The 12007-nt window shown below is 36.1% G+C and overlaps 1 protein-coding gene across 10 annotated transcripts in view; it reads left to right on the top strand.

Annotated features, from left to right (window-relative positions):
• Positions 1 to 12007, top strand: part of LOC122549303 (upstream-binding protein 1-like) — a 145565-nt gene that overhangs the window by 107854 nt on the left and 25704 nt on the right. For 5 of the 10 annotated variants that reach the window (XR_015756928.1, XM_043688891.1, XM_087986128.1 and 2 more), the window contains 4 exons: positions 572 to 682; positions 4951 to 5058; positions 11405 to 11502; positions 11697 to 11751. Coding sequence is in view for 9 of the 10 variants with exons in the window: in XM_043688891.1 (XP_043544826.1) it covers positions 572 to 682; positions 4951 to 5058; positions 11405 to 11502; positions 11697 to 11751 (372 nt within the window). In the remaining variant the exon portion in view is untranslated. The remainder of the gene's footprint in view (positions 1 to 571; positions 683 to 4950; positions 5059 to 11404; positions 11503 to 11696; positions 11752 to 12007) is intronic. The other 5 variants (XM_087986130.1, XM_087986127.1, XM_043688898.2 and 2 more) reach the window with 2 other exon arrangements.

Genomic DNA, 12007 nt, shown 5'->3' with positions numbered 1-12007 from the left:
AGTGTCAAAGCTTCGTTTATACTTTGTTCCTTTATAATGCTAAAACTTGCACAGATGGTCATCTCAAGCTTTGTGTAAATTGGAACCTTTCTATATTGTCCTTTAAACTTTCATATAGGCTTGTCATTTGTTGATCCAATGTGAAATTTTTAAATAATTTTACATTTTTTTGACTAAGTGTTTTGATTTAATCAGCATGTGCATGCCTCTAAAATGCCACTTTTGATGAAGCAGTCGAGAATTAATTTTGTTAGGCTATTCGTCTATAGGGAAGTGTACATAAAAGAACAAATTGTCTTATCTATTATGAGAGGCTTGGTTTAAAAGGGAAAAATTCGGGAGGTGAATCCTGCCAACTTTGTTTCCTTTCTACAGCAAAGGCCAGTTACTCTGTCCTCACCAGAATGAGTTCAGTTTCACTCAACATTAGTACTTAAATCTAGCACAAACCTTGTATCAGTATCTGCTTGTATATTTGTGCAATTTTGAACCTCTTCTAAACATCATAATTGCAATAGTTATTTACTGGAAAGTTCTGGGTTGCAGAATTTCAGTTTTGTTATTTTTCTAGCCCAAAGGTGCGGACAGGAAACAGAAAACTGATAGAGAAAAAATGGAGAAGCGAACAGCTCAAGAGAAAGAAAAATATCAACCTTCGTATGAAACAACAATCCTAACTGAGGTAAAATACAGGAAAGTAAAGGTTAAGAAAAAAGAAGTAAGAATGCACTTAGCACAGATGCAGTTTTTCTTAAATTCAGTAGAAGTATGAGCCTAAATCTCACTGACACAGTTTTATGCAACTCATAATTGCTGTTTTGCATGCAAGTTAGCAGGTTTTCAAAAATAGTGCAATTTTCATGTTGCTTTTTGCTTTACTTCAAACTCTTCAATGTTTCCTATTTTTATTTTTTTCCCAGTTCTGTAAATGTTTTGTTTCTCTTGTGTTCTCTTGCTTCACTGAGTGCAACAAATCCTATTCTGGAGTGGGAAAATAACTGACTCCCTACTTGAATCAACGTGAAGGCCATTGAGTCTTCAGATTTGCATTTTTCAGTGACCATATGCAATTTAGCCATTAGTGAATTCCTGTCCTGCAAAAAATTCTCTGATATTAAAAATGTTTGCAAAATTGTAACATCTTTCAATTTTCCTCTTTCCTTTACAATAATGCTCCCTTTTATGTAAAATAATGTGGTTTAGAATTCTTGCAAAATGGTTCTGACATAAGCAATTGCTATCAGAAGTATTTGACTTTTTCTGCATACCCAGGGTTTTTCCATCCAAGTTCTGACATAACATTTGTCGGGATCGTTTTGTAGCAGTGTTTGAACTTTTTAGTTCTATTATTTTCCATCTTGTATCTTCTTTTCAGTGAAAGTTAAACAACCTTTTGTGTATTTATTATTTCTTGTTACTTTAAATATCTAACTTTTTAATTGTTTTGTCAATTGGCTCTCAAAATAAATAAATTTTTACATTCTTCAGTCAATTTCCACCTTTTCTGCAGGTGGAAATTGATAGAAATCCTGGGTCTCGAGCAGTCTCTATACTTTGTTCAAGTGTCTGTCCTTCAGATAATGCCTTTTATTTAGACTGTGTTCTATCCATAAAGGCATTGCTGCTTATCTGATTTTGTACATATGCTGTTTAGCATATATTCTCCTTTCCCACCAACTTGCAACCACAGCTGTTCAGCAAGGTTGCCATTTTTTTTAAATCCTTTTTTCCAGGCAAAATGGGCATAGTTTTAGGAAAGGAAATGCATTCAATCATAAATTTGCACATTCTTTAAAATCTAAATTGCAATACTGGTTCAGGCATAATGCAAAGTGTATGTAACTTTGAATCCTTATATAGTATTGTTCAGGGTGTAAGTCTGTTCACAGCTTTGAGCATTCATTCAAGTAGTTGTCTTTTTCTAACTTGTTTTCAGTACATAACTTATTTTGCAAGGTGAGGTGACCAATTCTGAGATCCTAAATTGCTCAAGATGTTATCGTTGAGATATACAGGTTTAAAATAATTTACTTTGACTCACAGAAAAATGTCCTGAGTTGCAGTCTACTCTCTAATTAACCATGATGATAACAGCTTTGTGTTGACCGGGTACTTGAATGACTTGAGTGAACTGTTAGTAGTAGTACTCCAATCCCTCTACTTACTTACTTTTGCTGTATGGACCTTCATTAATTGTGTACTTTTAATTCCTCTTCCAACAACAATTACCGAAATTTACATTACTGCATTTTGTAATTATACTCTATTGTAACATGCTGGGTATGTTATTGTAGAAGCTGTTTTTAAAAAACATACTCAAAAGTCAATGTAGTTTATTTTGGATCATCAGTAAGCACTAGTGACAAACTTAATCAGTTGATTTCCCTTTTCACTTGTATTCATCGTATTCTTTTAATTTGACCATTCAAATTAAGTTATTATTGCATGTCCTGTCTTTGTCCTGCTTGCTAATTATGCTGTAATTATCTTTTTGTTTCTTTTTTGAAACCTATTATAGTCTACAGTGCAAAGAGCCTTGAAAATGCCTTGCAACAATATGCTGGCTCTACTGTGTTTCAAAGTAGAAAAGTCAGGCTTTTTATAATTGAAAGTTATAATTGACTGTTCCTGGTACAAAAAGATGTCTGACATGCATTGCTACAAATATGTATTTCAGCTGCTTCTTTGGTTATCTATAAAATTGACTAGTTGATTACAGTGTTGCAGAAATATTTATAATATTGACAGCACTGTACAGGAAGATGCTATATGTCATTCCAGAATTGAAAGAAGTTTAGATCATTTTTTGGTTTGTTGTAAAGAAGTTCCTGGAATGCACTGAAGTTTACTTTTTTCATGGTATAGGTAATTAGCTTTGGATTTAGAGGGTTTTTTTTAAATTAAAGCTTTTGGAGAGAGAGAGAAACTGTTAAGTTTGAGTACAAAGATACTTTTGGACAACCAGGCTTTCACAAGCACAGTGAGATCACTCACTGTAAGATACTGTACTTTTCAAGAGTGGCACAATGTCCTGCTCAAGGTTTTGATCAAATGGGTTAAGGTGGCAGTTAATATTCTAGTTTGTGTGGACAGGTGCATTGTGGTTCACTGTAATGTAAAGTATGAGATTCTTATTGTTTTGTCCTTTTGATTACTTGAAAAAAATTTTTTGGTAGTATTGGATCATTTTGTATTAAGAAAAAGCTGTGAATATTATGATGTAATTCAAGATTAATTTAAGTTGTAGGGTCTTGCAAATATGTGATTTTAAAACTACGAATTTTGAATCTTGAAGTCTTTCTGGTTTTGATCTCTAATTTACAGGAGAACACTTAGTCTCAAGGTGTTCTCAGGCATTACTAATGCTGTATCTCTACTCATGATATAAATCTACTTTGAAAAAGTATATGATAGTAACTTTGTATTGTTCATTTGGAATCATTTATTACTTTGAAGGATCAAGTAACAAGTACCACAATGGGATGGATAAAGCATGTATTACAAGGTTTTTGAAATGTTTTATTATAGAATTAGATTTGTGCATTTAATGTGCAGTGCCATTTTCATTGGCCTTTCTAAAGTTTTGTTCAAGTGTTTGTTCTTCAGACAATGCCTTTTATTTAGACTGTTCTATCCATAAGGGCATTGCTGCTGAGACTAATTTTGTATATGATGTGCTGTTTAGCATATATTCTCCCTTTCCACCAACTTACAACCACAGCTTTCAGCAAGGTTGCCACTTTTAATCCTTTTTTCCAGACAAGGTGGGCATAGTTTTAGGAAAGGAAGTGCCAATTTGCAGTCATGTTAACTATCCTTTTGTTTTACTGTGTTCCACCACACATTATCTATCTGGCCAAATGGCGAAAAGTGCCTCTGCAGAAAGTACAATGTCTAAAAGAATTGGAAATGCTCAACTTGAGTCCGAGTAGCTCGTATACCAATAATGCTTGGACTCCACACTAGATTGGGCTCGAGCAGAGAGCACTGACCTTGACAAGTGCATTGACGTATGTCAGTTAATTGGGTTTATGGATGGACTGGATCTAAGAGAAGGGCTTTAAGGAAAGAAAAACTGACATTTTGCACATTCTAGTTCAACTGTGCATGCTTATTGGGCTGACTATCAGGGCGTAAGTAGCCATTTAAAACTTTACAAGACTTGGACTCTTCCCTCCCTTGCCAAATGATCCTTTTGGTGGAGAATGATTTGGAAGGTGAGAGAATTGCTTGCAGAATTTACAATTAACTTAAAGGCAAAAGTGGAGGCAATCCTCAGGCAAACTTGGAGCAATGAAAAATGTAACAGTGTTGCTGTATCTTTACTTTATAGAAAACATCTGTTCTTTATACTAGTCAGCAAAGGTGCACTGAACTGTTAAATGAATGTAGAAGAAAAAATGCTTTTCATCATTGATTTGTGAAGCTACTAAAGATACTCCATTTATTGTGAATTCTCACTTGGTAACACTAAGAAAAAAGATTTTAGAACTGTATTGGAACAAATAAGCATTACAATCAAAGTTTAAATAGTCCATTCTTAAAATCTTTCTAATGCTTTTAAAGCCCAAATGTCAATAATATTTATTAAGGTCTAACTAAAGTAATGAAGTCAAATACTTGTGCCTGAAGTGAATGCTTGGGATGTTTTGTTTTCAACTACCTTTACATTGAACTATGTCAAAAACAAATCAGATGCAAGAAAAACGCACATGCCAGAATTCTGAGTCAGTTATACCTCTCAATTACTGGAGAACAGCAAATATTTATTTGGATAATGGCATCTGAAGAGTAAATTGAAGATCTTGGTAGATTCACTTTTACACATTTGTAGTTGAATTTCTAAAAAAACATGGTTAATGTTAAAGAAATGCTTACACTGCTAGGTGTTGTGCTCATGATTTCATGATCTACTGTATAAATTGATCCTAGTCTTTGGTGTCTGTCCAGATGAGACTTGAGCCTATTATTGAAGATGCACTTGAACATGAGCAGAAAAAGTCCACCAAGCGGACTTTGCCAGCAGACTGCGGTGATTCTCTGGCAAAGCGAGGCAGTGTAAGGACTTCTGCTTACCTTTTCGTTGTACAAGACCGCTTGTGCAAGAATACAATCAAAGTGTTAGATATAGGATTAGCTTTTATCTACATGTAACATTTACCTGTGAAAGTACTTAGTTTGGATTTTTCTGCAAAACCTTCAACTCCCCTTTCAGGCCTCACCCTCCTAAATCTAACACTTGATACAGAAGCTCTTAATTCCTCAAAGGCCACAAAAATATATTTATCTAGTATATTGCTTTTGAATTTTAGTAATTTGAAATTTTACATACTCAAAAGCTGTTTGCGATGGAATGCCATGGGAAAGTGCTGATGTGAGGTTTTAGCTGAAAGTTATTTGTTAGTGAATTGTTTAATATGGTACAAATACTTTGCTGGAAAAATAACTCCCATTAGCTGAGATTCATATATTTGCACATTGGTTTTTGTGGCCTAAAGCAGTGAGACATTTTGCATAATATAACAAGTGGATAGTAGAGTAATTGAAACTTATTTCATTGTGAACAATATGTTCTACTTGGTCTGTGTCTTTTTTTTTTGTTTTTTTTTGTTTTGTCTTTTGTCAACTCGCATTCTTTCCCTCTCCTACCTTTCAAAAATTGTCAGCTGTTTGCCTGTTAATCCGTTCTTTTCCTAGGCTAGCTCAAGTAGCCCTTGAGCAGGGCTGTATAGTATTTGTTTATGCATTTTTCTTGGAAGGCTGCTGTTTAATTTATTGTGTCTATGTATAGCTCATTGCTGTCTTTTCGCAGAGACTTTAGATCTCATTAGAATGCCAACTTCAAGTTTCAAAATGCTGTCTTTAACACACAAAGCACTTTTATTTAATGTTTAGTCTTCAACAGCAGCCACCTTTAGTTCTATCTGCATCATTTTAAACAGAAAGGGAATGAAGGGTCAAGTGGAGTGTATGGTAACTTGATCATTATGGTGCTGGACTCTCACACACATCATGAATTCAAATTCCAAAATAGCTAATTTTGAAACTGAATTCATCAAAGACACCACCAAATAATGACAGTGGTTAACTGTAAAATCCAGCTGATTCACTAAACTCCTTAAGAGAACCTTTTACTGCAAATGATTTTAGTGTTGAACAGCACTGCCTCAATCTTCTCCAGGAGTGCAGTTTCATAGCTCCTTGAAAGTAGAGTCACAGGTAGATCAGATAGTGAAAAAGATGTTTGGTATGTTTTCCTTTATTGTTCAGAGAACTGAGTACAGGAGTTGAGAGGTCATGTTGCGACTTTATCGGCCATTGGACTGAGAGAGGAAACAGTGGCCTAACCAAAGATGTGCAGGCTAGGTGGATTGGCCATGGTAGATTGTCCCGAAGCATCCAGGGATGTGCAGGCTGGGTGGATTAGCCATGCTAAATACAGAATTACAGGAATAGGGTTGGGGAGGGGAGGTGGGTGTGGGTTGGAATGCTCTTCAGAGGGTCGCTATGGAATTGATGGGCAGGTTGTCCTCTATCTGCTCTTTAGGGATTTGATGAAATTTAGTTTTTCTTCCAGCTTACCGAATCTTAATGTTTCTGGCACTACAAGCTGGTTTCATGAAACTAATTGTTTCACCTAGGAAATATTAGATTAAGAATTTGCTGATGCATTATGTCTAATTATGTTTGTTGTTAGATTTCATTTGGCACTGTTCAATATTTGGCAACAATGTTGCTTGAAGTGCAAGTGGTGATGGCACAGTGAAGGAAAGGACCATCTGAGATACACAACAGGGCATGTAACAGGGTGTCTCCTTAATGAGTGAGATTTGACCATTTTGAAATAAAACATAAAGGACTGACCGGAAAGGAGCATTGGAAGGGATGAATTGAATACCAAATCAAATACTGTAGGAAAATAAAGGTGAGGGATGAAAGGATTGGATTTAGATTTGTTGCTGGAGGTGTGAAAAGACAAAAGAAACTCAGGAAAAATAGACTTTGTAAAAATTTCTAAAATCTCTCAAAATACAAAACCCAATAAAATGAAATTCCACACTTGTGATGCTTAATTTTTGATATAAGAGGGGTTTGTTGGCAGTCGTTCACACTTGCGTCATATTTGAAAAGATACTATTCAGAATGGCAAGACATAACTTCTGTTGGTAAGTTTGATGGGAAAATGAAACCTTTTCTTTCAGTGAAATCAATGGCAGTGTTGTGCAATTTGTATGGCAACCTTTTATGACTGTTACTCGCTTGAGGTTGCTGTGCCACCTGCGTGTAGATGCCAAGTGCCATTAGCCTTGCTGTTTCTCTGACAGTAAGTTTTGTCTTAGTGGTCCATATCTTGCTGAAACAGAGCACTTTGTTTTATTTTAGGCCCAGTAAGGTGTTGTAGATATTAACAGATATTATCTTAAAAGGATACTTGCGCAGTAAAGTATGGGTAGTAATGTTTTGTACCAAGTTAAATAGATAATTCATATGGAAATGCAGCAAGGTCAAGATGGGGAGGGCAAAGCAATTGAAGTGTGTATATTAGTGATTTGCCCATGCACAATTCATGGCTGAACTTGTCGGCAGATTTGTGCTTCTTAATATTGCTCCTTGGAAGGGCGCCATTATTTTTAAGGCAAAATTTGGGCTAATGTGTACGAGAGAAGCATGAATTCTGGCTATCATTGAGGCCAGCTTTGAGTAGCTTTTTGAAATGAAATTGCTTTGGCACGCTTAATTTAGCTGATGTCCTGGAGAGAGAAAGTTGAGGATTTCCTGTGGAGAACAAAGTTTTTCATTTCCAATAATGTCAAATTCGAGATGGGTTTAATCATTTTTCTTTTAATTTTTCAAATAAAGTATTTTACATAGTCAGCCTTCCATTTTAAGCTGCATTATCTTATCTTTCAATTTTTGATTTAGGATGAAAATGCAATTAAAACCAATGAAATTCTATACAAAGCTGATCACATCACACAGTTAATTATTTTCCCCAAGTTTGTTATATAGCTTTGATCTTAAAGCTACAGGGAAGGTTTGGTAAGATAATTTTGCCCTGCACAAGTTCCCCTCATTGACAGTTGATGAATCATCTTTGTTACTTATTGACAGTATAATGAGAAAGGGGAAAAAAACTGAAAAGTACCAGATCAAGAGGGGGAAGAAAAGAGAAAAACAATTGCCTTTATCTCCATACTTCTGTAATTTGTAACTTGTGAAAACAAATTTGAGTCGAGCCTATTAATCAGTTTTCTGCTCTTGAAAAGAGGCTTTGTTCAGTGCTGAGCACTGTTTGGCCTGACCAAAATGTTTTGTAGCGTATGAAGTCTTTTGTATTCATTTCTTAAACAAAAAGTTGCAGATTTTCTGTCCGCTTTCCATGATCTGAATTTGTAGGGTTTTTTTCTGTCAGATAAAGCGAGAGTGGAATTCTCAATTATCATGATTTGACATTTTCTAATATGCTTTTTGGGGAGAATATTAAACATTATAAAGAGACTGACTTTTTTTAGCCTGGCTAATGCTCCTCCTTCAACACTAAAAATAAAATTAGTTAATTGATTTTGCTACCTGCAAATCTTGCTGTGCGCCCAATGGGCTGCCATATTTGCATACATGATAGCAAGAAATTGGAAACTAATTCTCTGACTTTAAAGTCTTTTTGATTTTGCATGTGAGGAGGTATTAATGTGTATATATTTTCTGTATCTGAAAGCAAACATACACAACTTTCAATGTAGTTTAACTCATTTGATTTTTGGTGTACACTTGAATCTGGAGGTCAGGGTGCTGCAAAGCTGATTTTTTTTTTTGCGTGATTCTAGCTAATATCCAAAGAGTACGGTATATTAGAGTATTTGAGATGTACATCACGGAAACAGACCCTTCAGTCCAACTCGTCCATGCCGACTAGATATCCCAACCCAATCTAGTCCCACCTGCCAGCACCCCGCCCATATCCCTCCAAACCCTTCCGGTTCATATACTCATCCAAATGCCTTATAATTGTTGCAATTGTAACTTGCCTCCACTAGTTCCTCTGCCAGCCCATTCCACATATGCATTACCCTCTGCGTGAAAATGTTGCCCCTTGGGTCTCTTTTTATTCCCCGCCCCCCCCCCCCCCCTTACCCCTCCCCTCGCCCTAAACATATGCCCTCTAGTTCTGGACTCGCCACCCCAGTGAAAGGACCTTGTCTATTTACCCTATCTATGCAACTCATGACTTTATAAACCTCTAAGGTCACACCTCGGCCTCCAACGCTCCAGCGAAAATAGCCCAAGCCTATTTAACCTCTCCCGATCACTCAAATCCTCCAACCCTGGTAACATCCTTGTAGATCTTTTCTGAACCCTTTCAAGTTTTACAACATCCTTCTGATAGGGAGGAAACCAGAATTGCATGCAATGTTCCAAAAGTGGCCTAACCAATGCCCTGTACAGCCGCAGCATGACCTCCTAATTACTGTATTCAATACTCTGACCAAAAAAAGTATATCAAACGCTATCTTCACTAGCCTATCTACTTGCGACTCTACTTTCAAGGAGCTATAAACTTGCACTCCAAGGTCTCTTTGTTCAGCAACACTCCCTAGGACCTTATCATTCAGTGTATAAGTCCTGCTAAGATTTGCTTTCCCAAAATCCAGCACCTCACATTTATCTAAATTAAACTCCATCTGATTAAGATCCTGTTGTGATCTGAGGTTACCGCCTTCGCTGTCCACTACATCTCCAATTTTGGTGTCATCTGTAAACTTATTGACTATACCTCTTACGTTCACATCTAAATAATTTATATAAATGATGAAAAATAGTGGAGCCAGCGCCGATCCTTGTGGGACTCCACTGGTCACAGGCCTCCAGTCTGAAAAACAACCCTCTACCATCATTGTCCGCCTTCTACCTTTTTGAGCCAGTTCTGTATCTAAATAGCTAGTTCTCCCTGTATTCAATGAGATCGAACCTTACTAACCAGTCTCCCTTGGGGAACCCTATCGAACGCTTAATTGAAGTGCAGATAGATCAAGTCTACCACTCTGCCTTCATCAATCCTTTGTTACTTCTTCAAAAAAACTCAAACATGTTTGTGAGACATGATTTCCCGCACACACTATCCCTAGTCCTTCTGTTTCCAGATACATGGAGGGAATCCTGAGGGACAGGATGTACAACAACTTGCCCATCACCGAAATCAGGCTTACCAGTCTATAGTTCCCTGGCTTGTCCTTACCACCTTTCTTAAATAATGGCATCATGTTAGCCAACCTCCAGTCTTCCGGCACCTCATCTTGACCATCGATGATACAAATATCTCAGCAAGGGCCCAGCAATCACTTCCCTAGCTTCCCACAGAATTCTAGGATACACCTGATTAGGTCCTGGGGATTTACCCATTTGTATGCATTTCTTTGTTATAATTTCCTCTGATCCCAATTTTAGAACAGTTATCCTCAATTTTCCTGAGCAGTGTTGCACCTTTTTGTAAAATTACATCTGGTGATAATTGTGGAACTACCCTGATGGAAACTGCCAACTTTTCTCTGGTTGAAAGTTAGCTTCACTCTTCTCAGTTTTGAATCCTGTGCAAATTGGGAACTTGGTCTCAACTAACTTTCAATTTGAATGATTTAATGACTAATGTGAAACGAGACATATCATTTAACTAAATCTACAACATTGCCAGTGGATCCATATCATTTTATTGCTATTCTACTGCTATATTGGAGATTTTTCTTTTCTAAACAAAAGTTAATATCTCTCTTCGAGTTTAGTGTTTATTTTGGTAGATCCATTTAGTTTAACTGATTGTAAACCACACTATCTGTAAAAATTGAATAAGTGTAATGTAAAACAGTATATTTAACATCCTTGTGTTTATGGTTTACTTTAAATTCTTCTGTACACCATGGTTTTGTAATCATTCTGTGCAAAGAATATCACCCAATTGTATGACCCAGAAACTTAACTATCAAATAATGCGTTCATTACCTCTTGAGGCTTGTTTATATATATTTGAACCAAGACCTGTATTGAAATTAAGATAATGCAGCACAACCATTATGGGGCATGTTACTACATGTATTCTACTTCTCAGCATCTTTTTTGTTTTGTCAGTACTTAATTTGAAAATTTTCCCTTTTTTGCTTATACAATTCATTTTTAATTATACACAACAATTTTTCATGGTGCCTTCAAAAACAGACCATTTGTTTCATTCACTTGGCTATTGTTAGTGACTTGTCATTTGCATATCAAAATACATTCAGTTCTTAGTTCTGTTTTCCTCCCTATGCTCATGCATAATTGCACATTTCATTTTTACCTAATGGGAATATTTTTCTACTTGTTTTGATTTTAAATTTGAAGTTCTAATCCTTTGTCTCTTTTTAAATTACCACAGTGCTCTCCTTGGCCAGACAATGCCTATGTAAACAACAGTCCTTCTACTACTCCGGCATTTACCTCGGGACAAGTCAGTACTTACAGTGTTCCTGACAGGTACAGTGTCATTGATTCAGTTTAATGTATTCGCATTAAAAATTGATAAAATTTAAGCATCTGTCCTGATAAATTCACTTGTGTTAAACTATGTTCAGGACTTGGGCAATTCAGATTTATAGTAGTAAGATATTTTTCCGTATTTAAAATAGGTGAAGTTGAAACTGCAACTTATAAATGCTGTTGTTTTGCAGTAATTCTTCTTCACCAAATCATCAAGGAGAAGGGACACCACAATATGTAGTGGAGGTATGTGTCTCCCACAGCAGTAAAGCTTGAGGATTACTTCTAGTGGGCAATGCACAGTTTACCTTTATCAAAAAGTAATACTATTAATTTTTAGTTGTGGGTTCGATGTCCAAGACTATTTTGAGACATTAAAGTATTTAGCATGGAATACACTTGCTCATTAATTCTGGGATTGTTTAGATCAACTGAATTAGTAATGATTGGCCATTGCTTTCTTGTCTGTCTTGCCATACTTCTGTCTGCCAGGGTGATTCGG

The sequence above is a fragment of the Chiloscyllium plagiosum genome, unplaced genomic scaffold (assembly GCF_037043375.1).
Source record: "Chiloscyllium plagiosum isolate Xiang-an unplaced genomic scaffold, Cpla_swu_hap1 HiC_scaffold_4, whole genome shotgun sequence".
In the NCBI taxonomy this organism is placed as follows: Eukaryota; Metazoa; Chordata; class Chondrichthyes; order Orectolobiformes; family Hemiscylliidae; genus Chiloscyllium; species Chiloscyllium plagiosum.
Note: the sequence above shows the minus strand (reverse complement) of the source record. Positions and strands in the feature narration are given on the sequence as shown.